The sequence below is a fragment of the Montipora capricornis genome, chromosome 10 (genome assembly GCF_036669925.1).
Source record: "Montipora capricornis isolate CH-2021 chromosome 10, ASM3666992v2, whole genome shotgun sequence".
NCBI classification, from domain to species: Eukaryota; Metazoa; Cnidaria; class Anthozoa; order Scleractinia; family Acroporidae; genus Montipora; species Montipora capricornis.
In genome coordinates, this window is record NC_090892.1 from 49,907,832 (window position 1) to 49,935,518 (window position 27,687).

Genomic DNA, 27,687 nt, shown 5'->3' on the forward strand with positions numbered 1-27,687 from the left:
TTTCAGTTTTAAAAAACAAATTGAAAGAGCGAAACTTTAATTTAAAGTTTCGTATGCACAAGCATTTCATAACGCCAGAGGGAATGAGTTTGTGGCCTCCTTCAGGTCTTAAATTTTCAACCTTGGTTAATGCATTTCTCGTGCTCTTATTGGTTCACTCAATCTCGGTTATCAGCTCACATATCTTAGTTTGACCTTATATGGTAAATGATTACGCTAAGCGTTAACTATTTTTTGACGGAAAGCGAAATTTCTCTCTGAATAAAGCAAAAAAAAAAGTTTTGTGGAATGACTGCATCAATTCCAACGTTTAGAAGTATGCGAAAAGGTAAGAAATGTGTTTGTGACGAGCCTGCGTCTGTCTGACCACAAGCTATTACACAACATCGCATCTTCATCAAGTATTTTCGATTTCTGTAATTGTCTTTGCATCCTGTGTTACCGTAAACTTCCTATTTGGATCTGGATTCCGTTTCTCGAAACTCCCGAAACTTTTCGGGCCTTTTTCGGGTGTCAAAATTCCCTCTTCATCTCAAGAAACGAGAGGGTTTAAGTCCGCGTCAAACTTAACAGTTATTCTGCTTCTTGTTACCTTGAAAACATCTTCGAAGATCAGCTTTCCAAAACAAGCGAATGGCAGTTTCACAAATGGCTTTTCGGGCCCGAAAAGGTTTTCGGCGGGTCCTTCGAGAAACGGGCCCCTGGTCTGAAGGGATGGCCGGGTGATAAAATCGATGTTTTGTGTATTTGCCAGTAACTGATATCTTGCATGCCACTTATAAGCAATAAAATAGTCATTTGAACAACTAATTTAATTTGAGCTTAGGTTCTTTTTTGCCTTTTTTATAAGATTTTTCATTTTACTTCTGACGGTGTACTCAAGTTCTCACGGTTCATCAAGGTACGAAAAAATGAAAGTAATTTAACTCCTGCATGGTAATTTCAGTTTCTTTGACTGCGAAGAAAAATCAATATGAACAAATTCTGCTTTATGAACTTTAGTTCCACTGGTAACTGTACTTTATTATTCTAAGCCCGTGAGCAGGCTTCTTTTTTCAAAAAAACCATTAGAGCACGGAAAAATCTTAGCTCTTATTTCTTAAATTGACAGTGTAAGTCTCTCCCTTGATGGCGTCAGAGTGCGGCGGCCAAAACGAGTCTGCATAATAAGGAAGGTCAAACCCACATGAATCAGGAACCCAAGATGCATAGTCGACCCAAGCTCGTGCAGATAGAGAACACTTGACCGTTGGGCGTCTTTGATCTTCATTCTACAACAGGAAAGAGAGGTTTTATATCAAACAATTTCTTCGAAGCAGACCCTTAGAAGGAAAAGAAGAAGAAGAAGGGCAACGGTATCTTTCATTTGTGCCGACTACTGAACCTGCTGTTTCACACCTACAAGTTTAAATTTTGGTCCGCGGATTTTTCCATTTTGAGGTCAGTTTTTTGCGGTTTTTCGGTGTAATGTCCATACGGCTTTGGGACACTGTTTGCTGTTTCTAGTACTGTATGTCCTATGTCCCTCCGCTCCTCAAGCTGGAGTGGATTTCTGTCATCCCCAGTGCTTCCCCTATTATGATCAAGTGACGTTTTGCCAGCAGAAGTTAGAGGTGGAGAGCGAGAGAGAAAGAACGGCGGTATGCGCTCAGTTGTCTAGCATTGCACAAACAGGAGTCGTAGAGTTCAAGCTCATTTTGCCAGTCCCTCCCATTAAAGAAAGCAAGTAAAATGGTATCCACGTTATGAGAAAACTAAGAAAATTCCTAGACCCATTAGAAATAACGATGACACGTGGATAGATGGATGAATTGAATTGAAAAATTAAATTAAAAAAAGCATTGAAATTAAAGATGTCAAAATCCTGAAACCATTAGAGAATATTATGACAAGTGGATGGATGGATAGAAAATGGACGGGTGATCATTTCTTGGTCAAGGATTGACAGATGTATTGTTTGTTTCTTTGTTTGATTGGTTGGTTGATTAATTGATTGACTGACTGATTGACCCATTGGATGGGTCAAGTTATGCATATAGAGTGTTTTCACGTGACGTCACGGCGGCTATGTTGATGGTCCAAAACAATGAAAGGGCGGCCATGTTGGAGTACCTAACTAATCCTCCGAGAATTGAGCTCTATTATCATGCAAATTAAACATTTTCTTTTGTTTCCATTAAAAACAAGCGACTTTTGAAACATTAAGCTATAAAAACTTGCGAGAAAACGTTTCTTAAAAACATTTAAGAAATTTCGTAAAAATGGTAAAAATACACGGCTAAACAATACACGACGTTCTCGGACGTCATTATCAAGTGAAAAAGAGACAGTGTGAATTTTCTATAAATACAAGAAAAAACAATAGTTCATTAAGAAAAAAACTTGAGGTAACATAAAAAAATGCTACAAGCTAAACAAAGAGATTAGCACTGATGGAGTCACTCTGAGTATTAAGGCAAGGCCTCGGCAGTCAAATTTCCCGTGGCACTTCTTAAGAACACAAAATTGGTCCTCATTAAGAAGATTTTTGTCACCATGGGCTTCCAAAAGGTGTTTACCGATAGCCGAATACTTGTGCTCAACAATGCGTTGATAACTTTATACACGGCGTTTTTCAAGTGGATTCTCTCAATACGAACATTTCCTTTGAGCTTCTTTGGTGAGCAGCTAAGTTCCCTGTTGGTTAACTGGCTGGCACCTAGTGTGGCTGGTTGATAGAAAGGTAGGAGGGTTGATTGGTTGATAGATTAATTGACTGAGTTGCTGACTCCAGTGCTCACAATACCTGAAATAAGGATCAAGAGGACCGATTTGCTGATCCACCAAACAGGCGGCAAAATCTGCTATGATCCCAAACATCAGTACTGGCACCAGGAAGTGGTTAACCCTCACCTCCGGGTTTCTGCGAGGTAAGGCTCGCGGATTCAATTTCAGGAACAAATACATCAGGAAAAGTGTGGTGAGCCCTCGCATAATCAATTCTGCCCCTGCCCAGCGGTAGTTATGATGAGCATTCCTACCAAAAGCCCAGTATTCGGCAAGAGCTGCTTTGATCATCAAGCTTGAGAAACCGGTGGCGCCGAAGAAACACACCTTTAAGAAAGGAAACGAAAGAATCATGTTCACATTCTTTGACACGCCCTTTTGGGGTTCAAATTAAATTAAATTCTTTTTCTTTTAAACAAACTATTGCTGCGAAAGAGATAATTGGCTCCGATATGAAACAAAGAGAGAACGTGATCCGCGCACGTTAAACAATTGCTTCTTATAAACAACTGAAAAATTCAGGTGGCTTTAATGGCATTCTGACCCATGACCTCTGCGATGAGGGTGCAATGCTCTACCAACTGAGCTTGGAAGCCATTCAGTTGGAAGCAGGTCAATTTGATGGAGTCATTTGTTCCCCTGATGGACTCGAGTCTCCGTTATCTTGTTGTGTTTGGGTTGAATGAAATCTATGTGAAACGTCTGATTGTGATTTCAAACGAAAATGAAAATTGATCGGGGATGGGAGCCTACAGATAAATCTCTATTGGTAACGACAGCGCCAACTCCGGATGTTACAAGATTCGTTCACATGCCTCGATGGTTTAAAAAGACGAATTTCTCTCTCTCAACCCAAACAAGGAGCTTTTAATCAGCAACGATGACAGCGACTCGAACAAAAAAATAAAAGAGGAAGAAATTGAAAACGCGATTATTTGCAATACTGTAACTGTTTCGCGCCTCGCGTTATTAAAACAAATTGACTATTCAGTGCAAGGAAAATCTAACCTCGCAATCGTACTCCATCCAGTCAAAAAGAATTGTCTAGTACTCGAACCTCTTTAGGCTTAGCTACATAATTCCCGAAAAATTGTCTTTCCCATACAGTAGTTCTAAAATTATTTTAGAAATGCCTGAAATTCTCCAAAAGCTCTCTAAAATTGCCAAAAATTCTTATAAATTTCGTTTCTTATAGTGCAAAGTCTGCCATATTTGCTATCAAGCAAAGATCCGGATTCCGAAACTACGGTGAGAAACCGCTGCTTAGATGCACTGTAAGACCCCTTTTGGTGAATAACCGCTTATAAAGAATGGATATGAACGGACTGACTCCTCTCCTTAAAAATACGTTTTGTCAAAGTTTTTGCGGGTGAAAAGTTTCCAACATGTCAGGTGAAAGTTCAAATTGCTCTAAAATTCTCGAAATTGTCAATTTTTCTCTAAAATTCCCGAGAGTTTCTAAAATTCTTTTTGTTCTCTAAAATTCCCAAAAGAAATTCCTGAATTATGTAGATAAGCCTACACCTCTTGTTACGGTAATTCTCGCATCAACATCGCTTTCAAATACTGCATGTAATTTGCATCCTGTACATAGTTTCCTTGATGATGCAGTCATAACTAGTCTGAAACGTCGTATTTTATCGTTCTTTTTTACAATTTCACACCTGAATTAAACAAATCTCTTTAAATAAGAGCCTAAACGCTTTTGGCGAAATACTGTCTGTACTGTGACAACTGGACTTGTAAGAAAGCCATTTCAGTAAATGAAAGATTGTGTGCTGTATGCCCAAAGTGCTCGGTGAAAACGGTTTATTAATCACAATGATATTTTAGGTTAGGTTTGGCACCTGTTTCAACTATAGCTTATGAAAAGTTTTTCAGTCTAAAACACATTCAAATTTGTGATCAACAAAGTGCATGCCCATTTTAAAACAGTGAGCCCTAATAATTGCGGTGGGTTGCTCTACTTCAATATGTTAAAAATAAAGTAGAAAATAAACTTGTCTGGTTTGTCGGTGTTCTAAACTATTGCAAATTAAGAATGAACGATAATGGCAAATTCAGAAGCCGAGAACGGCTTGATTTTGCCTCGCGATTCTACGGTTGTTCCTATAGTTTTTTCTGTCTCCGTATGCGAGGACCATAAGAATGTGGAATCTTGATGAGGATTGGTTCTCAAATTAAAGGCTTCAAAACTGTTTTATCAAAGTGACAGAATTTATTTCCGGCTCTTACCATTATCTTAACACCCATTGATTCCTTATCTCGTTTGTCATAATGAAAGCTGTTCCTGAGTAACAGTACCACTCCACTGGCAAGTATGGTAAGCGAGCCAAGAAAGGTAGCTACTGCGCGTGTGTAATCTGTAAGGTGGAGCTTGTGAACATAGAAAAGCGCGCAAATGAAGGGGACAAGCAAGCAAGAAAAACCAACGATAAAACCAATGTTCCTGTTCAGCCGGTCTACTGACATGAAGGGTCTTTCGATTTCGTTTTCTTCTTCGTCGAGCGTGTCCACATTTTCCGTTTCGGGTTGAACCTGAAATGAATGCTCCAGAAACAAAAGTGAGCACAATAGACGATAGTCTATCAATAACGCTTCGTAAAGCTTGAACAAGAAACCAAACCATTGGCCATAAAATTCTTTTGCTCCTTTCATATCAACGCCTGATTCCAGGTTTACCTGCGAGTCCACCCAATCAACGAAGTTGTAAAACGCCAGCACCTTGAAATAAAAGCTTGCGTTTTTTTTGAAAGCTTCGCGGACTTTGAAGTCCCTCAGCCAAACGTAAACTGTGACTTGAATAACCTTTTGAACTATGAAAACCGATTCGTTCACAACAAGTAAACGCCATGAAATTCCCTTGATTTTCTTTCGCGACTCATTTTCCTGGATCAGAATCAACAACTCGGTCGCACAGAGCGGTAGTGTGATGATTGTGAGAAGGAGCCCCATAGATGGTTGATGCTGACCAAGAGTGTGTTGATCCGTGTCGCTGCCAGGTTTCTCGAAGAACAACACTGCCCCTAGCAAGACCAGAACCACTCCGACAAGAAACACGGAGGTTATCCGATGATAGCACATTACATCAAGATTCCCGTGCCACGTGTTGAATACATTCACTGTGGTGATAATTCCACCTACGAGAAAGAAAATGTAGATGGCAGGCGAGGAGAAGAGCTTCGAAACCGACTTGAACCAAACACCAAGAACAATTAACACCAAAACAAGAACATAACACAACACCGAGAACGACGCAGTGATGACTTCAGAAGCGAACGCCGTAGTCGAGTTCAAGCTCCCATTGTTGGTAGCCTGAAACGCGATGCTCAAAGATTTCGCAGCCATGTTGATTTACCCGAATCCGCCTCAGTGGAAACTCCTTCTAGCCAAAGTTTTGATTCCTTCTGATCTCAGTTGTGAAACGAATAATTTAAAAAACAAAATGAGATAGCGAAACTTTAATTTAAAGTGTCGTATGCGCAAGCATTTCATAACGCCGATGGGAGTGCACTCGTCGCCTCCTTCAGAGCGATATTAAAATTAAATTCTCAGCCCAAGTTAGTTGTTAAAATAGTCCACTCATGGCTGGGAATCGAGAAAGGCTAGAGTTTCAAAGAAGTCTCCTTTCTACTAACGCCCATCCTAAGTTGACAAAGTTGTTAAGTCGAGTGAGACTCGGTTAGACCCTTGATAGGCTCAATGGTGTGAACGAGCGCTTCTTTACAACCCGTGTTAAATTGGTTGTTAGCCCTCCCTAACCAACGCTCTCTCTTTCTCCCCTTCTGGTTTACTTGACTGAAATAGTCCGCTTTCTCCCGTTTCAATAACCAACTAACATTTCCGAATTCCACTTCGAGCGAAAGACTGCTGTCATTTCAGTTTGAGACATATTTAGCGTTGTCACAATCTGTGCTCAATTGTTGAAATCTCGATTAAGCTAATCCTGAATTTCCGGAAACTTAAATTGCAGTTTATTTTGTGATGAGAAGAAAAGTTTCCACAAGATTTTTGGTATTCCATTTTTGACACAGATTTTTGTTCTCGTATAGAATAAAATCACGATGTCCAGGCTTTTTTGACGTGCAAAATTCAAACCCTGGGTTGGTATTTTATCGCGGATTAGTGCTTATCGGCTTCTGAATAACTGGACCCTGGTGACGACCGGATAATAACAACAACCACAATGTTGATGAAGAGGACGGTGGACGGTGGACGGTAGTTTCAAAACCAATACGAGAATTATTCGCAGAACACTGAGCTGCTTCCTCGAAATGTCGAGCACCAATCTCCGATTACTAAATGATGAAATGTATATACTCTTTATTTCAAAATAGATCTTTTTCTCAATTCTGTTTCCTTGAGAAGACATACAAAAAGTACAAATTGTTTAGAATCACTGAACTAAAGGGATAACAATTATCATAGTACGAAAATAACGTCTTAAAATACAAAAGATCGAAAGTTGTAGGCTGTAAACACCGAAAGGCGGAAACAAGATCTCATTTGCTAGGAACGACCCAACTGCGGAATCCTACTCACTGACCTTTGTCTCAGAGCTGATTATTTTCAGAGTAGTTACTTCATTGGCTTCTGTTTAATTCATGCACCCATGACGTAAATAGAGACATAGCGCGTTGATTGGCTGTCTTTTAATTTATGCAATATAACGCGATAAAAGCCACTGTTATACCTCCCAACTCAAATACGTTTTCTGATTGGAGGAGAACGTGTCACGTGTCATTGGTCAAAACTTCATGACGCCCCAGGGCGAACAAAACTTCATGACGCCCTAGGACAACAACAACTTGAACTTTCGACTCACACGTGATTAGGTCGTGCACCTTTGAAACGGCGGCAAATCTGTACGCCAGCCGACGTCAAGCAAATAATTTTTATCTGTGTATTGTTCTATTTTGAGTTGGAAGGTATAACAAAACACTTAATGACTGGCCCCTCGGGAAACAGTGAGTTTTGTTTCCCCTCGACCTCAATGTTTCCCTCGGCTTCGCCTCGGGGAACATTGAGGGTCTCGGGGAAACAAAACTCACTGTTTCCCTTGGGGCCAGTCATTAAGTGCTTACTGCTCGTTGACTGGATGAGAGGTACAATACCTTGACAAGAAAGCTATTCCAAATACAAAAATTTGGTTTTGTAAAACGAGCTGGCAAAGGGAAATTAATTAAAAACCGTAAGAAAGATCTTTAGCCCTTCGTCAGCGCGTTTGCCGTACGCGCTAGCAAGGGGCTGAGGCTCTAAAAACAATTTTTCAAATTTTGCTCTGAATATAGACTATGGGCTCCGTGTCATGAACACCCGCTAGAAGATGTTTTTTGCAGGGGCAGAGGGTTCGAAAAACAAAACAACAACAACAACAAATTGCACTTGAATTTACAGGTATGGCCAAACGGAACGAGAAATTACTCAAATGTATACCTGTATATCTGAACTAATTATCTCTACGCACTAAATATATAAAATATATAAGGTAAATATATAAAAATATCATGTTACTTGTTGCTTAAAAATACGAATTATAGATTACGAATATTTTTTTCTCTATCTTGGGATAAATAAACTAAACACAAAAACTCATCAATCAACTGTGGAAAAGTCCCAAATGGCCATGAATTCTTCGGCGAATTCGAGCAAAAACAAAGGGCTTAGCGACTCCTTCTATGATGTATCATCGTGTTAATAGGTCTGCGACAACTAGGAATCCGTACAATTATGCAATAAAACACTTCTTGACAGAAAAACCCGTCCGTAGCAATTCTAAGCCAGGGAGGAATAAGTTGCGATTATACGAGGACCGTCTCTCGTTTGCTATGACAGTTGGCAGCCATTTTGGAAGATTGGCGTACTAATACTGAAGAAGTAGACAATTCTTCCTGTCAATGGTCGCCTATTCTTCTCTAGGAGGTGTTCTCTCGCTACATCTGTAAACCGGTCCTAGCTGATAATTTTTATTGGGATCAGAACACTTCCCAGCTCTTCGGTTCCTTAGGCTTTCGCTTGGGTGGTTTGAAAGTGAGGTCTTGTTGCCTGACTCGCTCGCGAGCGCGCTCCAGTTCAGGAATGGTCAGCGGATGCTCTAGTACGGTTCTTAACAGCTTGGCAAAGAACGGTATGTAAGACATGAAACCAATAAAGTCAATAAACCCTGCAAACAAAAGACATTATGATCCTTTTATTTTAATTTATTTTCATAAAATAAGCTTAAACTCATTCACGGTTAGACTATGTTGAGAATTTTGTCTACTGTGGCTGAAGGCTTAACCAGAATAAAACCTGAAATAATTCACGGTCGCAAGTTGCTTACATAGACCATTTTCATAAATGGCGACCAACTTTACTTTCTTTTGTATTTATGTTAATTAGACCTACTGCTCTCGTTTTAAAACAAATATTGTTTTCAAATTTGCTCGTCGTAGCGAGGTTAGTAGGGTTTATTAGCATTAAAACAAAAGAATAATTTATTTGGCCGCCATTATGAAAGAGGTCTATGGTAAGTACGCCATGTTGAATGCGCTTACCAAACTCATCACGTGCTCCTTCAAGCACCTCCTTTGCCGTTTGTAAATCCGCCCCTGTTTCCGTTTCCATAGCAGCAGACACCATCACCAGCAACTCTCCAGCGTCAAGTCTGTTATCATCATCTTCATCGACTGTTTTAAACATTTCCTAAAAAAGGGAGATAAATGTTTAAAGTAAGAAGGACCATTTTGGGCCCAAAAATAATATCCATCAAAAGTAACCCAAGAGATAAAGTGCAGCCAAATTCTACTACTTTGAAGAAAATGTCGATCTTATTTAGCAACCAAATTAATACAGAACCCGCTTGTGCTCTTTCATGGCAATCCTGTATTGAGGCACTTGCAATGGTATTTCCAACCGAACTTATTTTTTCCAGGCAAGGTAATGTCACTCACGCAAGAGCTCTTTAACCATCTCACTCACTTTAAAGAAAATTTCCATTGATACTAAAAATACTTTTAAAAAAATTTCCATTGATACTAAAAATAACTTTAACTTGCGGAAACGTCTGCAATCAAATTTGTCTATAAAAAATTTTCCCAAAAAATGTTCGTATCAGAAAAAAAGGATTAAAATAGAATATTTTTGCCTTCAAATTTCGCACGCGCCGCCATCATGAAGAATGGTGACGCCTTTTTTTTTTGTCCGAGTGAAAGTTCCCTTTCCCTGAGCGGAAGTCATCTTGTGTCGTATGAAGATGACTTCCGTTCAGGTTGTTGTTACGTCAGTCACTGCCAACAATCCTTCTTAGGACTCCTCCCCTTAACAACTTGGAGAAATTGAATGGAGACTTTGCGAGTAGCCGACAATAACTGACTATGTTGTTTCATGCTTTGCTTTAGCCATAGCTTTGCTATCACTTTGACCATAGACAAGAAATTAAGATTACCGTCCGGACGGCCTCGTAAAATAGAAAATAAACCCACAGCTAAATAAAGTATTCTATTTCACAACACTCCCATTCATACTCAGTTGAAACAAGGTATGGGAATAATGATTGACCAGCGGCCTAAGCCAAGCTGGAAAAGCTTGGCTTAGGGAGGGGCAGTAGCGGTGCGGCCCGAGCGATGGGGTGGGAGGGTGGGCCGTTCCCTTCCCCTCGTTCCGCTGGAAAACTGAGTGTGAGTGGAGTTGACAGTCCGCTCGCTATTTATAACACTGCTCTTGCGTAATCATCGCGAAATATTCCCACCTGGCCTAATTGGCTGCATTGTTAAAGCATGTTTCAAATTTGCATATGATTAGGAGTATTATGAATAGGAGCTACGTAGGTTGCGGGTTCGAAGCAGGAATATGACTACATTTTATTATATAGATACTGATGAAATGCTAGGATTTTCCTTTTAACGAAACAATCATATCTTCTCGAGCTCCGCGCGCAGTGAAGGTATTATTTTTATTTTTCACATGTGAGGATAAAGTTGTCGTGCAACTTCGTTCCATGAGCTTTTCTCCGTCGAGAGTAGGGCCTGGGAACAAGGTTGAAGTGTCGTCGTAGCAACTAACAGGAGTGGCCAATAAAAAGCGAACTTCCCCTTCACTGTACGATAGTTTTGCATTTTTAAGGCTCAATTTGACATTATAATGATTTGTTTTTCGTAACTTTCATATCTTGTTTCATGTTCCACAGCAACGGATTTTTGGCGGTTGGTGACCACTTTTTCACCATTTCGGAAACGGATCAAACAATTTGATTTTAATCTGGACATTTCATCAGTATTCTATAAAATAAAGGCTCACTCGTAAGACGCAGTCGACGAAAAAATTCGTTTCCCCGCCCAGCAATATAACATCCTTCATGTACGAGTGACAAAAATTGTTTTACCCAGCAATGTGAATGTGTACCTTGAAGATGACAATGTGTTGGGCTAAATATTCCAGATCCAGGGCCAAGGATGCATCTTCGGACTCAGTTCTGAAAGTAACAACAGACAAAAGCAACAACTAATCAAGGCCAAGTCAAATCAAGGTATCAGACCCAGTTGAAAAGAACATTTGATTCAAAGAAGGACGCGTATTTGCCCCTTTATACGGTTAATGAAGTTTTCCTTAAGACCCTCACAGATGGAGGACTACCGGAGCAATTGTGGGAAAAAAACTCTTGGAGCAGGGTCAAGAACCAGCACAACTTATCTCACTAGTGGTAACAACTAGGATATGAACGTTGTTCACATTAGTGGTAGGCACGTGGTCTCGCCATTGCGTCATCCCTACTCTTCAAAAAACTACATCACGGTATATTCCCAGTTGTTCTTCCACCTACGTATTACCCTCGCCCACTGCAAAGGACTTAAACTTCGGTGAACAGACCAGTTTTATTTTAACACAATAATAATCGAAGCTACACAACTCGTGGGGTCCTTCTTGAACAAATATTAGCGAGTTTGACGAAGCTAAGAGAACGCATCCTAATCGTATCAGTCTTTTGTGATGTCTCTCGGGTATCGATTGCGATGCTATATGATTTCAGCGTTTGGAATTGAACGCACCTCCCTAATGGTTGATTATCGCTAATTTACGTCGTAAATTGTATACCAGAAGAAAAAAAAAATTAAAAAGCTGATTGGAATCTATGACCAACATTCAGCAGCTGCACTATAAACAGAGGGGAACCGGTATTTTCCTGTTGGGCAATCTGAAGTAAACTCTTACTTGGTTCCAGCAATTCGATCATTCAGAGCGCAAATGGCAGTAAACTCTCTTTTGTCAACAGTCTTATCTTTGTTCAGGTCAAATACCTGGAAAAATGACCACAATCCAATTAACTTCCGAACAGGTCACTGTTTTAGAGTTGGGCATAACTTGGGGACAGGACGCAGATTAAAGAAGAGCAATGAAATTGAGTTTAATTAAATGTTGGTTCTTGAGGAGCAGGACAAATTTGGAGTACCCAGGGGGGAGAAAAAAATCACCCCGAATGGAGTCGAGAAGTAACAAACTCAACCCTTCCCAGATATGTCCTCTTCTAGAGGTTAAGGGAATGTGTATCCTTGAAAGAGTGGTTGTTAACCAAAACAAGACTCTTCACAATTTTAATAGAAAATGGCGCCCATAGATCTTTTTGCAGATACGGCGACCATCTAGATTTCTATTGTTTCAAATAGCTATTATGGGATGCCCAGGGCACAAATACATATCAATTTGCCCCCTGAGCATCCCATAATGTCTTTCGAAACAATAGTATCTGCAAAAAGGTATACATGAGTCCTGTTCCCTTAACAGCCTATTAGTAATCTTGAATGTACATAATTTCCATGGTTAAGCATTTCACTTTCCACTATTTATGCCTATAGTAGTAGTTTATGTTCAATTTGTACTAATAAATAAGAGATATATCGCTGCAAATTGAACGCGGCTTTCACCCTTCCACAGAACAGAAAAGGGGCTTAAATAAATTTTAAATCATGAGCTTCACAACTATACCTGAACAAAGTGCTTTATATCGTTTCTCGAAACGGAGGGCTGCATTCTCAGTTTGAGTTCCTCCAGGGTTACACTTCCATTCTTGTCTTTGTCCACCTCATCGAACAGAAATCCAAACACGTGTCTTTGTTTATCATTGATGATACCGTAACGTGCATCCTGGAAGTTTAAAAATCGAATGAATTGATTATCACTGGTATACTAGGATCTTCGGAGAAAGGGTAGATTGCAAGATTCCAGGATCAACAAGGGGTACATATGACGTCACGGTAGCCGCGGGGATTTGGTGTCTTCTCACCATCAAGCTTCGAAATCAAGCTATGCGTTTACGGAATACGGAAAACGTACGACTAAAATTTGCTCTTTCCGATCAAACCCGAAGAAACTTATTTGATGACAGCATTTTTATATACCTTTTGCTTGTTAATCCGCAGAGTTTACTAGCAAGTAGCAAAAGGATAGAACTAAGATAGAACCGTTGAAGGTAAGGTCAGGCAAGCGAAATCTAATAATTTTCTGCTTCTTTTACTGCGCCTTTCAATAACATGCGGACTCTTAAAGGGCCCACAGACGGATTTTTCGCGCGTTGCTAAGGAAGTGAAATGTTACTTCCGGTAACTGACGTCACCATATTATGAGCTGACAAGAAAACCCACTCACAAGCAAAAGTCACCGCACAAACTGTTGTTTCCATCGAACGTTTTTCCTCGCCCTTCCTCGCGCTCGTTCTCAGATCAACTGCGCATGCGTAAACGAACTGACTTCCGGTTTGAGAAAAAAGCTAAATTTCCGGTGGTTTTAAATTGCATTATAATGTTTTTTACATGGCACGTTTCACCCCCAAATACTGAATATAGCTAAGCATTGATTTTTTAAAATCATCTTTTTTGGAAAAGTTATGGGTATTTCAGTATCGTTTATGTCTTTAAAAAGAACATTTTTCAAAATAAAAAGAAAACCATGCTTGGCTGGATGCAAAAACGAATACAAATTATCAAACCATCGATTAAATACCAAAATTGCGTAGCACGGAGACAAATTTAGAGTTTTCTGTTATTGGTCACGTGACCATGGGCGTGGTATGATGACGTCATATTTAGGGTCATTGGCTTACAAAAGTTGGAAACTGACCAAAATAATGCCAAATTCTCTCAAATTTCTTAACTATTACGTCCTTAGCAACGCACCCAAAAAAATACGTCAGTGGGCCCCAGTGAGCTTCCGACTACTGTCGAGCGCGCAGTAATCAAATCACATCGTTGAGCCCAGTTCAGTCAACATAGGATTCGGAAGCTGGGAGGAGCCATCGAACATTTGATTGACGGTAGCGAAAAACGCATTTGTCGGTTGAACTTTGAATTAAGAGTTCGCATGTTACTGAAAGGCGCAGTAACATGGCCCAAAAGCATTAACAGTCTCCATGACTGTCTGTCAACGCTACATGACTTTCTTTTGGGCCATGCCAAACCGACCACGAAATGGAGGCTTCAGATTAGTGCATTCAAAGTTTTAATGAGATACATCGCTTTCTGATTGGTGGCTCCCAATTCTCACAGTTCAGAACGAAGAAGTTGGGCGTTTGCCGAAAACGGTGAAATGCAAAACCATAACCTTGCTTCCTCAGTTTACGGTACCTAAAATCAGTTTGAAAAGATGGCTTTTTGCACTTGTGACTTACAGGCGTTAGAGCGTCGTCATCATCTTGAGAATCCTTGACTTCCGTAATCTCCGTCAAAAATGCCCTTGAAAATAAAAAGATTGCAGTCCGTATTATTTGGTGTAATTATAAGTTCCGCAGAAGTTTGCTGCATTATTGCTTATCACGGATCCAGAGTCTTACTTATCACTGCTCTTCGCGCCAATTTTCGGGGCTTACGAAGGCGACGTCAAAGGTATCGAAAACGCTAGTAAAAAAACTAGTCTAAAGCAATCTTAGACACATTACAGCAATTTGAGAAACTGAACAAAGCGGATTGAAACAAAAAGATGGGCGTAATACGCTTTGATTTAATTCGTCAGAAACAGCCCTTGTCACCTTACACCAAGCCCCATCGCCGCGGCAAATTTCCCTTTCGTGAACGGTCGTTGCCATTTCTCAGAACGGTCGTTGCCATTTGAAACGGTCGATGCCATTTATAACGGTCGACTACACACTTCACTTCAAAGAAAATTAAAAGAAACAAACTAAGAAAAAATATTAACAAAAATTAAGACAAAAAAGTTAAAAAAACATTTATAAAAGAAAAACTGGAGGAAAAAAAGAGTCCGAAAATTTCAAGACTCGAACTCGGGTTCTTAGCCCTCACCCTAAACAGAACCCTAACCCGAACCCTAACTCATATGACCAGCGATACACAACTACCAGTAACCGCAACCTTTTGAGTTCTCAAACCTAATGAGTGTAATTCAGAGCTAAAAAATGGCATCGACCGTTTCAAATGGCAACGACCGTTCTGAGAAATGGCAACGACCGTTTACGAAAGAGAAATTTGCTATCTGTCCCACTAATACAAGAGAGATTTAGCATCACGACAGCCTGTCATTTGCGTTTTGCCAAAAACCAAGACATTTTCCTTTTTGTGTTTAGCTCATCTCTTGCATGCTATGTGTACCTGTCTGTAAGCCAGGTAATCACTGGCTTGCATTTTTTTTTTAAAACCGAAATTTCGCAAACTGAAAATCTTGATAGACCCGAGGGTTGCCGCACTATGAAAACACCAACAGATTTTGTTAAGAGGGGCAAGTCTGTCCCAAACGTCAACCAAGAGCTGGGACAACAGAGTACTTTTTGAATAGCCGTTACATCAGTTATTTCCAGACACGGTAGAAAAAGAAAAGAAAATTTTACAAGTGTTCAAGGGTAGTTTTTTTTAAAAAGTTGTCTTTTGCTAGTGAAGACGACTGAATGCCCGATTGGTTGCGAACCACCTCCTGGCTTACAGTTAACAACTAGTCTGGAATGCCCATGTTATTTAACAGAACGGGAACGTCAGTGGCGACGTCGCGCGCAGCAAAACTACCACTGAGAATTTAGAATAGAAAAGAAAAGAGTGGAGTCTACTCTATTCTGAATTCTCATTGGTGTTTTTTCAGCGCGCGCCGTCGCCGCTGACGTTCCCGTTCTGTTGCTAAATCAGCCTAATAGGGAGCTTTAGCAACGACAACGGCGACGGCAACGAGAACGTCACAAATTTGCATATTTAGTGGGCAAAAACAATAGCTTTGCACGCCCTGCACGTTTTTCATTTTTGTCCATTTCTTTGCCGTCGTCAGCAAAGCAACAACGTGAAATTACCAAGTTTGAGGTGTTATGGAGAACGTCAGCACCTGCATGGAGATAAATTTTCATTTTTCTCCCCTAAATTAAGCGCCGCTCGTAACGGTTTCATTCCTGAGGGACTGAAACGCCTTTGTCATATTAAAAGGCTTGGAATAGTCGCGAAGTGATCGCAATAACGTGAATTTATGTTTTTACATGACGTTCTCGTTGCCGTTCCCGTCATCGTTGCTAAAGCTCCCTAATTATTCCTTGAGCACGCGTTATAACCAGTCTCACATCCAATAAGCGCAAATGGAATAATTCTTTTATTAAAATTTTTGTTAAATTCTGAACTGTGTTGTCTCAGTTTTTACAACACGACCGACGCGATTTGGTGCAAACAGCGTGATGAGCAAATCCAAATGCGTAGCAATTCGTCAAAGCGCGGGAAAAATCGCGCGCGCAAGTCGCGTTTGGTTTTGGTTTTGGTTTTCCTCCTCATTGATTGATAAACTGGCGCGAGATTTTTAAATCAATCTGTCAATCACTTAGCCTAGCAACTGCAACCGTGTAATTACTTTCGACAGTCACTTGAAAACTGCTCTAAGCGAAATTTCATGCTTTTATATAACATAACAAGTAACAGCCAAACCCTTTGCCGTTTCAAGTAGTAAGTGCAATGCTTAATCTCTCTAATTTTTGCTGTCCACCCACAAGGGCAAATATATTCGTCACATAAAAATTGCTCGCGTGGGCGGGGCTTTCCTTTTGATTACTCACGAGGAAAACTTTTCTCCAGACTTCTTTGTTTTTTCCGAGGTGGTTGACATAAAAATCCTAAAAAGAAAGAGAAGGCTATCACTAATCCAAAATTAAAAAACATAAGAAAAAAAACACATCAGGAAATGAGGAGTCATATTAGTGACAAACGATTTACTTGATACTGTCATATCAACACTTTAAGCATAGACGAGGATAAAACGTTTTAAGACGCATCAGCTTTCGATTCCGTCACGTGACAAAACGTCGTGAGTGATCGCTGGGAGCTCGTAACTGGCGTTCCGGTTCCGGGGGGGGGGAGTATTTGTCGTTAAACTCGCCTGTTTGGTGGTGGTTTCCCGGGCTGGTATCTGGTGTCTATCGGCACTCTTTTTATTCCAAGCCACTCGTCTAAGTATTTATTCCTCTTTTCCTCTTTAGGTTCGCCAAGATCATTTGCCTCGACATTCGTCTCTTCTTCGCCTTGCTCATTCTTTGTCGTTTTTCGTCTTCCTTTCCTAAATTTCTGAGTTTCGGTCGTTGCACTTTCCTCCTTAAATCGTATTTTCCCCTTCTTAACACTGTTGTTAGCCGTACTTCCTTTCATCTTGGAAGCATGGGGATGTTTACTTCTGTCTTCCCTGCTGCTGTTGTTTGAATTTCCTTCTGAAACGTCGACATCTCCGGATTTTCCCGCGTTCAGCACGAGAGCTTTACGGGCCTCAAATTCTTCACGCCTACCTTTGATTGACACGCTGTCAAACTCATCAACTGAACTCACGTCAGAGGATTCCTCTGCCCACTTTCCATCAGTATCAGCGCTTTCAAGATCAGTGACAGATGACAGTGCCTAGAGGTTAAAAAACAGCAAGGGCTTGACCGGTTCCAAAAATGCACACTGTCGAAATGTCGAAAACAGTTTATGCCACACAAGTGAAAGGTGCTGATTGGTTGAAGGAGCCGTGTCACAAAATTGAGACAAATATAAACGAAACATACCTACTTAAAACACAGAAGGCTGCGGTTTGAATGAAACAACAAATACAAAAAAAAAAAAGGCAGTTATGGGTGAAATCGAAGAACTCAAGATTAAAATGGCTTGTAACTGGAGTTTTTGAAAACTGTTTAGACTAAAATTTTTTTTTTAATGTTTCTCTTTTGTTTGTTTGTAACTTAAATTACAGCAAGTTTCAATCGAGTGTCGTAAAACCAAAACCAAAGTCATTACTTTGGCCAATCAAAAAGGACGGAGACAATCCAGTAAATCAATCAAAACTCTAAGTAATTACACGGTGCCGACTCAAAGCGCGGAAAAATGTGCACGCGTGAGCCACGATTGGTTTTGGTTTCACTTCTGATTGGTTGAAAAAGCGCAGCGAGAAATTTGAACCAATCACTGAGTAAAGTAATCATAAACCAAAGCAATTCGCTAATTACTTCCGACACTCAATTGAAAACCGCTCTATGTAAACAATAGAGTGTTTCTGTCGAGGAACTATCGCCTGACAGTTGCCCCGCGGAAATTTGATGTTCTTAAAACAAATATTTGCCCAAGAAACGAAGCTTCGAGGGCAAATATGCTAGTTTTAAGAACATCAAATTTCCAAGGGGCAACTATCAGACCGATCGTTCCGAGACATAAACACTCTATTGTCTTTATTGTTCACTACTAAATTTTCTTCCGCGCGCCAGCTCAAAAATCATGTTGAATTATTTTCAACTTTATTAGACGAAAGCCGTGTCAGCCAATGTAAATTTGAAAAAGAAAACAAACAAAAACCCTCTTAATACAATTTCGATTGTTTATTTTCCATAAGGCCGCTTGTTTACAGAGGTATTTTCAGCGGACGACTACTATCCATCCGGGTATTTTCCTCGGACGGGCACTATGGGCTGATAGTGTCTCTCCGCGGACGAACACTATCGCGTCACGTGATCAATTTAAACCAATAAGAATCGGAGAAAATTTAGTGGTGAACTATAAGTAAAAATAAATGTATACGTCTGAAGTGCAGGTTATGGACGAAATTGTGAAGTGAAATTCCTTGCACTAATAGAGCTCTGCAGAATTCAAGCAATAATATTGTCGTTTAGAGACATCTGAAAAATTTCAGTGGCTTCAACTTGATTCAAACCTATGACTTCTGCGATGCCAATGCAACTGATTCTCTACCAACTGAGCTATGCAGCCAGACATTGGCTTCATAGCACTGTATATACTGCAACAGCTATTCATCAAGTGAAACTTCTGACACATTGACATCAATAATATTTTCAAATAATTATTATTGTAAAATCATTGTTTTATGGAAGCTTATGATAATCATCTACCTGAGAGCTAGATGCCCTGACACTCGCACCTGGAACAGGGGTGCTGAGCTGGCCACTTGGGCTGTCTCGAGGATTTCTGGCAGCAAAGCTACAACAGAAGTAAATCAGTCACTAGGGATATACCAGCAGCTCTGAGATGATGCAAGAATTAACCAATCCAGGGGACCAATAATTATTCTCTACTACAGGCCATTAAAATTTCATAAGACTTAATTTTTGTTGATTGATTATTTCTAAGATAGACAAGTCCTTGGACAAAATGGATGAGAAACTTTTAACTTCCTTGTCCACAGCTTTATGAAGTACTGTAATTCATGTTATTACGGCACAGTTCAATGTTGATACATGGATGGACTGTTTGCGCATTTCCTGAACAACACTGTGTTGGGTGGGGCATAATTCAAATTCTTTTCAAGTTATGGTCCAAACGTCCAAAAAATAGGATTCTAAAGGAACAATTTTTCTTCAGGATTGAAGAGATAATATTATTATGAAAGTTGATTTTTAACATTGTCTGCTTGCAGGGTCATACTGTGAGCTCCAGCTCCTAGTTTTTTTCCAGTTCAATTAATGAATGTGAAACATAAATTAAACTGGAAAAAAAATGTAGGGCCTGTAACCAACAGAACAGACCTTGAACTCAATCATGTTTTGTCCCTTGGGGAGTCCACTTGCCCAAGCCTCTCTTGATCGTTTGTCTTGATTTTGCATTACAAATCATGATTCAGTAGAAAGGGCGCAGCTTAACAGATGTGGCAGAGACTGCTCAGAGTATAACGCAATAAAAGTATCTCAACTAACTTTGCATCTTTGCCAGCCTTGTAATCCGAAAGTTGCTTCTGTTGTGCCAGTAGTCTTAGTTGCAAAAGATCTGTGTTGTCCACATCGTATCTAGACAGAAGTAGTCATTAAAACATAGCCTATAGCATATTTAATAAAAGATATCATTTAAGACTTCCAAATGAGTTCAAAAAATGGAGGGATGGTTTAGATGTTCAATAAACTTTCTTTAGCAATTAGAAAGTTTATATTAGTGGTCTGACTTTTTTTATACACAGACTGATAACGGTGGTTTGTGTCTATCACAATTAAAAAATCTTCTATCCAAGCTATTAGGAAGTTTCAAGGATAAGAGGGTAGGGTTTTGGGGATCTTTACAGGTACACATGATGTGACTACCAAATCCACAAATGGATTTGCAGGTACATGTATCTCTTACTGGTCATTCCAGAATACCTGGCCACGCCTGTTTTCCTGGAGCAGCATCCTTTGAGGAACAAGGCATGTTATGACAATACATGCTTAATATTTGTATGCAAATGTATGATTCTTCCAGAATCTTTAATTTTCTCATGCCACAAGAATACAAGACTTTTTTAAACACTGAACACTAACCTTCCTTGCAAGGGAATCTTTGTTCCTTCCATATAATACTGTCTGTCGACTCTGTGCCGAAGGATCTGAGAAACAAATTTTAGACCATTCATGATAGACATGTTCATTATCACTATCATTTCAACCAAAAAATATGGAGAAATTTGCTGATGTTGTGATTGATATGTGTTTTGGACAAGACAGATTGGTGGTTCACCCAAAAACAGCTGCATCATAATGGCTCTTTTTAATCATATAAAACTTCCTATATGCCTATATATGGTTTTGCAATTGAAGGGATGCATGTTTTTATTAAAATTCCTTTTCTGTATTGGCCTTGAAGCGCAATTATTTGAAAAACTACTTAATTAACCCATTGAGCCCTGAGAGTAACACTTAACAGATTTTACTCTGTTTAATGCCAGACAATTTTACTCGGGGGGGCGCCCTAGGGCGTTTGAGGTGTGAATAGGTTAGGGTAGTTGTGATTTCCTGCCTTATAAAATTTGGACAGTTTGATGAGATGAAACGAAGAAGCTATGAAAAAGTCTCTTGCAATTCAATGGTTACGGTGTACTTCCTGAACAAAAGAATTCTTCATTTCGTTTTGCTTACATCCGTTAATTGCTGGCAAGCCTTAGCAAGGTGAGCCTATTGTTGATATATTTAGCGTTTCAACAAATCAAAATTTGTGGGATGTAAGATCGGAAGCATGCGCAGTCGATTGTGCTGTTATCATGTCTATAATCCCTGATGACATCCCATGCACGTGGAAGGGAATCTTACAGCCTCACAGCCTTCGAGTCGAGTACTTTTCCAGTGGGTTGTCATTGATCATCATTCAACCGTACATGTTCAGTCTTTTGCAAATGAATCTTGTAAACTTTCTAAGATCTAACTGATTTCCTAATTCCATGAATGTCAATAATTCTCTAGTTTCTCAAACATTGCCAGAATCAGTTGAAAATGCAGTTCATTCACTGGCAAGTAGTTCGGGTCTTTCCTATGTGTCTAATTTTTTATCGGCTAAACATTATTTCAAAATGGCCTGTTTGAACATTAACAGTCCCGTCAAACATGTTGATGAACTTAGAGTCCTCCTTGCTGAGTTTTCAATTGATATTCTGGCAATTAACGAAACCAAACTTGATGAATCCATAATGTAAAGTTCTGAAAAAAGTTTGAGTGTGCCTGGTTTTGTCGTATTTTCGTAAGACAACCACTTTCTTGTCTTAACTCAGACTAGACTAGTTTAAAAATGGCACAAAAGGAAAGGGGTTCTATGGAATAATTTCCATTCTTTAACAAAGGAAAATGCAACCAAATAATAATTATATTTAGAACTGTGAACCTTGGCTGATTTTGTTTGATTACAAAAATTATTTATAGATCTTACTATTTTCATCTAGATTTCCATTTTCTCTTTTGGTATTAATAAATCTGGTATGGGGGTAAAAGTGAACCAACCTCTGATGTCCTCTTCATTCTCCGACAACGCTCTTTTGCTTGTTCTTCAGAGGTCATCCTGTCTCTTTGACCACTGTACAGCAATCTTGGACAGGCAATTAAATAATCAGTGCAATGACAATTATTACCGGTAGTCTTCTAGAAAGCTCAGAAAGTCCACAAACTTAAGAAAAAAACAGTCACCAAAGTTGAAGAGTACAAAAATGAAAGCACAAAACCTAGAAGTTCAGTACACTGTCAGGTTTGAAAAACATTAATACCATAAGCACGTACATGACCTTGAAGCGTGTAACTTGCCACTCTTTTCCTTGGAACAAAGCTGCCTGGGACTTAATTTATGCCACAAATATGGACAAAAATAAGATCGCAGCTGCGCGCGTGAGAAAATGCACAAGCCATCTTGCATCCAAATAAGGAAATTTTTAAACTAAAAAAAAAACCCAGATCTGGAAGAGAGAACGAATGCTTCAAGGTCATGAGCTTCTGTCAATACTTAATAATTATAATAAAAAACTTGATCATTGGATAAATTAATGCAACTTCTAGTCAAGAGTTTTGGTTGGCTTTACCATAGTTCATATAATTATATGGAGATGGGTTTCGTGTTATGTTTTTGTTCACTGTTTCGGCCCCAATCATGCACAAACCACACCCTTTTCTAAAAGACAGCCAATCAAAAATTGTGATTACCTTATTCAAAACTCAGTTTGAACTGAAGACAAAAGATTGTGCATGGTCTGTGGCTAATATTACCACCACGGTATGTATATGAGCTAATACATAATATTTAATATTTAGTATATGCTAAAACAGTAGAAAGCATTCACAGTGTACTCGGATTGGCTGCCAACTCCGCGCTATACAAGTGCTGTTGACCTCACATGCTATCTATCATGATCTCATATCCATCACCTGAACGTGGAATAATGTTTAATTAGACATTCGTTCCACACTAAGTATGCAATTGAACACAGTAGTTTGTTCACATGTAATTTAAGTTAACATTCACATACTTTTCATTTGTCCAATATCTTGCAGGAGTGCCCTGAAAAAAAGGAAGAGAAAATGAGAAATAAAGAAATGGAAAAAAAAAAGTGTAAAGTCAGCTACATGTAATCTTATTTCTAATGTAACTAACCCCTAAAACCTTGGTTAGACCCCTGGTTAAAACACAACAGTATATAAATTAAATTTAAAAAGATGCAACATTCAGTAAATTCAAAATAATATACAGTCATAACATGATAAACCCAAGCATTTTTGCTATAACTTTATCTTTATCCCAAAATTGTATAATTTGGACGGTATGGTTCGTTTTTTAAGGGTGCTTTCCTTTTGTCAGAACTGGCTGGCCAGACACATCAGTTTGCAAAGAAAAAGCAACAATTTAAAGCCCTTGCATTCTTCTGGAGGAGTATACCAGCCCTATATCATACACTAGAAGTATGTTAATTTGAATGCATTGAAGAGTTAGCCCTTCTAAATGCCCAATCTGGCCGGTCAGCTCTGTTGAATGGAAAGCGTCCTAGGTAAGAGAAGGTAGAGAATGAATGATTCATTCGTTTTTGCTTGCAAATTCATCCGCAAATGAAAACCTTAATTGTAATCATAATTCTTGCTCTTTTGAAGAGCATGGAAAAAAAGTACTAAAATCAAAGTGCTTCAGAAGAATTTTATTCCTGTTTTGTGCCAATTTTGTCACTGCTGTCATGCTTGCTGTATTATTGTAGAGGGAAAATGAAAAAAGGAGCTTTCCTCAGAAGATTTCTGTGCAGTTTTTGACAACCAGCTGTATAAATGAATTCAAGCTCAAATCCCAGGGGTGCCAGGACTCGAGATCATATAAAAAGGACGGGGGTGCTTGTCAGAAATTTGAAAAGAACCCCTAAGAGGTACCAAGATCCTGTCTTGTGGGCCTGGCATGAAGTTTTTTTTTTTGACCATTAAGAGGTACCAAATTATGGGTTTTAATTAAACAAAATTAAAAAATAGTTAATTATTAAAATTCTCCTGTCACGATTTTTCAACTCAATTATTGGCTTTAATATGGTTATCAACATTACCCTGTACCATGTTATGGCTGTAGGACATAGGGGCTGATCTTGTAATTCCTGTAGGGGATGGTGAGTACTTTTGGCTCAATGGCATGGCAGGGAGAGAGGTTGTTTTGAACTTTACAGTGGGTCTGTGTGGAAAAGAATACAATTTATAGTTAATTTTATTGTTCTGATCATCTTGCCAACAAGAGACCACCTGGTCTTATTATAATATTCAACATTTATTTTTATCCCATTCACCCCTAAACTGGCCTAAACCGGCCATACTTGGTATTTTACTCTCAGCCTATCTAACGCCAGATGATTTTACTCGTCAATGGGGAACCCCCAGGAGTCAATGGGTTGATAATTTTAGAGGTACATGCAAATATAAGGAGGCAGAAGGTCACTTATTTAAATATAAAAAAAATGTTGACTTCCTGTTCAATATGCAGATACAGTTACTGTAATTAATTTTGTCTTACACCTGTGTCTAATGGCCACACTGATTGGTTCTCAAAATTTTCATGTAAATTGAAGCTGTTTAGATTTTACGGGATTTGGCTGAGGTGTATTTTGAAAATTAAAGCTTACTGAAAATTGTATCCTGTATATTCACTTCTTGTAGTGCACCTCTCAATGGCAAACGAATCCGTGTCTTCATTCAATGGCTGCAAAAAGAAAGCGGACATAGACTTAATTGGGCTTCTAAAATAATACTCATTGACAATGCACATACAGTTAGATGTTGGTGTAAATAAATTTAATTTCAATTGTAATTTCCAATGAAAACCAAGTCTGCTTGGTTCCCTTCACTATATTAATCAATTTAACTGCACAGTGCAACAATTTCCTCCTTGTGGGATGGTGCAGTGGTGAGCAATCTCGGTGATCTCACTAATGAAATGGAATAAAACGAAAACCATTTGAGATAACCAACTTAACCAGTTGCAAGAGAGTCTGGAATTATTTTCTTGAAACCAACTATTTATCCATTTAATAAATGGAACACACTGCACAATATCAAACCCTAGGATGCTTTCCATTAATGACAGAACTGACCGACCAGACCAGGCATTTGCAAGGACTAACTTTACAATGCTTTCAAATTATTAACTAAAACACATTTGGTGGATGATATATACTCCTCCAGAGGACAAGCACACACTAAGAACAATGGGATACTCAAGCTCCAATTATCCACGTCGTTGCACCTCAACACGAAGTGCAGTTAATCGTAGCCCTGGGGTTTACTTTAATGGCAGTAATCAAGGATTTATCAGGGCAACCTAATTCACGGGTTTGGTTGCCAGACTTTTGAAACAGGGGCAACCTGGAATTTTTTTTTCAATTTCGAGCAGTTGGTTGGCTGTTGCTTCCTCCTAACCTTTAGCTTTTTTCTACAGGAATTGTCATCACTGACATCCATCTCCTATCTGAGTTACTGACAACGTCTCTCAAGAAGTAAACTAATATTACCAGCATTATTAGATGATGGATTGATTTTATGAGATTTGGATTTAACTTGGAAAAAACTGGGCAGGTACAAAAGTCAGCCTGGATCAACTTGGTGCCTTGCTACCTAGGAGGTTTGGGGGCATGGTCCCCCAGGAAATTTTTAAATATTAGGCTCTCGGACATGCATTTTCCTGCATTCTAAAGCATTTGGTTGCCACGTGCATATACAAAGAATTACATGAAGTACTAACTGAAAGAAACCACTACCCAACAACTGGACTGACTACTTCAATCACCAAATTTGCATTTCTGCTGCTTTTAGACCCTTTTTACTGACTTACAATAAATTGTACAATTGTTTCTCCAGAACAAGAGCCAGGCTTAATAATTATTTCTTTTTTTCCTCTATTTACTGATATGAGCCTGACATACATGCACCATTAATTCTAGTTTTGAGTTTTGGGAATTTATTACACTTGCAACGAAAATAGACGTCACAAATAGATAAGTTGCTGTAGGATGTGACAGCCGACGGCTAATTTTGAAAACACTGTGTATTCCAGTAAATTGTAAATTTCTCATAATTTTATTTATGGTGTACTAATAGTACCAGAAACCCATAAGGGTTGAAAATTATGTGTAACGGCCCTGTGTGTGCTGGGAAACAAGCTTCTGAACATTCAATTTGCTAAGTACCATATTTGGAACAACAAGAGCGAGAGGTTTCCAAATATGGTACTTAGCACTGAAACATTCAGCCAACTGGTTCGCACTGAATATTAATTCGGAAGCTGTGACCGCGCGTTACACCTTTCAACCCTTATGGGTGTCTGATAGTACTACATACCTGAAGGGAGAGACAGCTGGGCTCTAAATGTCCAGATGCAGATAACACACTCTGTACTGGACTGGCCACTTTCAAGGCACTGACTGGCGATTGGCTCTTGAAGTTCCTGTGTCGAAAGTGAGTCTGTTTCTGCCAAGCTTCATTTTTTGCCTTAACTGATGGTGAAATTATCTTTCTGTATAAAAATCCTATGCTGTAATCTTCTGTAAGTCAAAAAACATGATTGAGTACAATAGAGTTTGAGCTCATTGGAGACTGTAAATAGACATACAAAATTAATGCAAGGTCACTGACATAATTTTATGCCATCACAAAACAGGGTGAAATATGCAAAGAAACTGCAAAACTTTGATGGCATTGCTCACACATTTTCAAGTAAAGCCTATACTATGTCCATTCACAACTCCCCACAAATCTGAAATGGGTAATGAACAAATTTCAAGTTGTGAAGTCAGCTACAGTGTACAACTTACATGGGTAGTGTTGTTAACAACTTTCATCACAGGAATTAATCAATACACTACTTAAATTCTAGAGAAACAAGAAACAGAAGGAAAACTTTCTGCATCTAATTATGGATAGAATTGAGCAAATTGGTTGGGTGAAGGTTAATGAACAAGATTAGCCCTCTCAATCTCACTGCCTCTATATGCCAAATCAAACATTTAGAGGGAGGGGACCAGTTTGTTTCAGGAAGCTATAAATGAACTATTTATAGGTAAAATTGTTTGGGATTAGACAGAGACAATGGGTTAATACTATTAAACGATGTTTATTAAGGATGACTTGGAGACAACGTTATAAATATTACTAAGCTTAATAAGTTTTTGTGGCGCAAGAAGAACAAAAAAGAAAACAAACAAACAAAAGCAATTCTTAATTGAAAAGTTGACACATTTATGAGCTTAATTGTAATGCTACTCTGTCGCAACCGACCGTGTCAACATAATTTTCATTAGCAACGGCAAAAAGCGTCAGTTGTAAAGTGCAATAATTACTTGATGTAAGACTATAATTATTATATTACGCTTATTAAAATTCCTTCACACGGAGAAAACCTAACAAAACAAAGCAAGCTCACCCATTATTAATGAAGCTTCGTTCCATCACATCGGCTACCGTTGCAAGTTCGGTGTCAAGGCTGTAACATTCCAACGCAAACAAGCTGGATACGATCCGCATGAAAACAGCATCTTGCATTCGATTCGCTACAATATATTGTTCGATTCCGACGCCCCAATTCGGTAAGTCAGCACAGACAACCTAAAAATTTTCAGCTTACCCACAAGCACAAGCAACAAATAGGCCTTTCGGTTCACTATCGATTAAATTCTTATGCACTACCAACCAACGAGTGTTTTGTTGATAAATCAGTTTATGAGCAATATTTGCATTTCTTTGTCCGCCTCCAAGCAACAGGTTGTCGTGCA

The 27,687-nt window shown here is 39.1% G+C and overlaps 1 protein-coding gene across 3 annotated transcripts; it reads right to left on the minus strand.

The window, feature by feature from the left end:
* Positions 1-794: 794 nt before the first annotated feature.
* LOC138019234 (uncharacterized) lies at positions 795-27,685 on the minus strand. Of its 3 annotated transcripts, XM_068865955.1 has the most exons (19): positions 27,339-27,664; positions 26,258-26,460; positions 24,547-24,623; positions 23,987-24,101; positions 22,930-22,961; positions 21,917-22,001; positions 20,471-20,535; positions 19,877-19,966; positions 19,076-19,163; positions 17,086-17,594; positions 16,766-16,822; positions 14,405-14,468; positions 12,727-12,885; positions 11,956-12,041; positions 11,149-11,218; positions 9,303-9,450; positions 5,002-8,929; positions 2,786-3,093; positions 795-1,271 (listed from the first exon to the last, which is right to left on the minus strand). In XM_068865955.1, exons 1-17 carry the CDS (start codon positions 27,340-27,342, stop codon positions 8,742-8,744), a joined length of 2,040 nt encoding a protein of 679 aa, XP_068722056.1. In that variant the 5' UTR covers positions 27,343-27,664; the 3' UTR covers positions 795-1,271; positions 2,786-3,093; positions 5,002-8,741. The 3 variants fall into 3 exon arrangements, with proteins under 3 accessions (XP_068722056.1, XP_068722057.1, XP_068722058.1); XM_068865956.1 differs by lacking the exon at positions 5,002-8,929 and having other exon boundaries at positions 27,339-27,685; XM_068865957.1 differs by lacking the exon at positions 5,002-8,929 and having other exon boundaries at positions 2,893-3,093.
* Between the last annotated feature and the right edge of the window lie 2 nt (positions 27,686-27,687).

Coding starts and splice junctions, on each gene's coding strand:
- LOC138019234 (XM_068865955.1), bottom strand. Junction 22,962..23,986: donor TGTCCTACAGCCATAACATG/GTACAGGGTAAT, acceptor CCTTTTTTTCAG/GGCACTCCTGCAAGATATTG. Junction 11,219..11,955: donor GATCGAATTGCTGGAACCAA/GTAAGAGTTTAC, acceptor TGTTACTTTCAG/AACTGAGTCCGAAGATGCAT.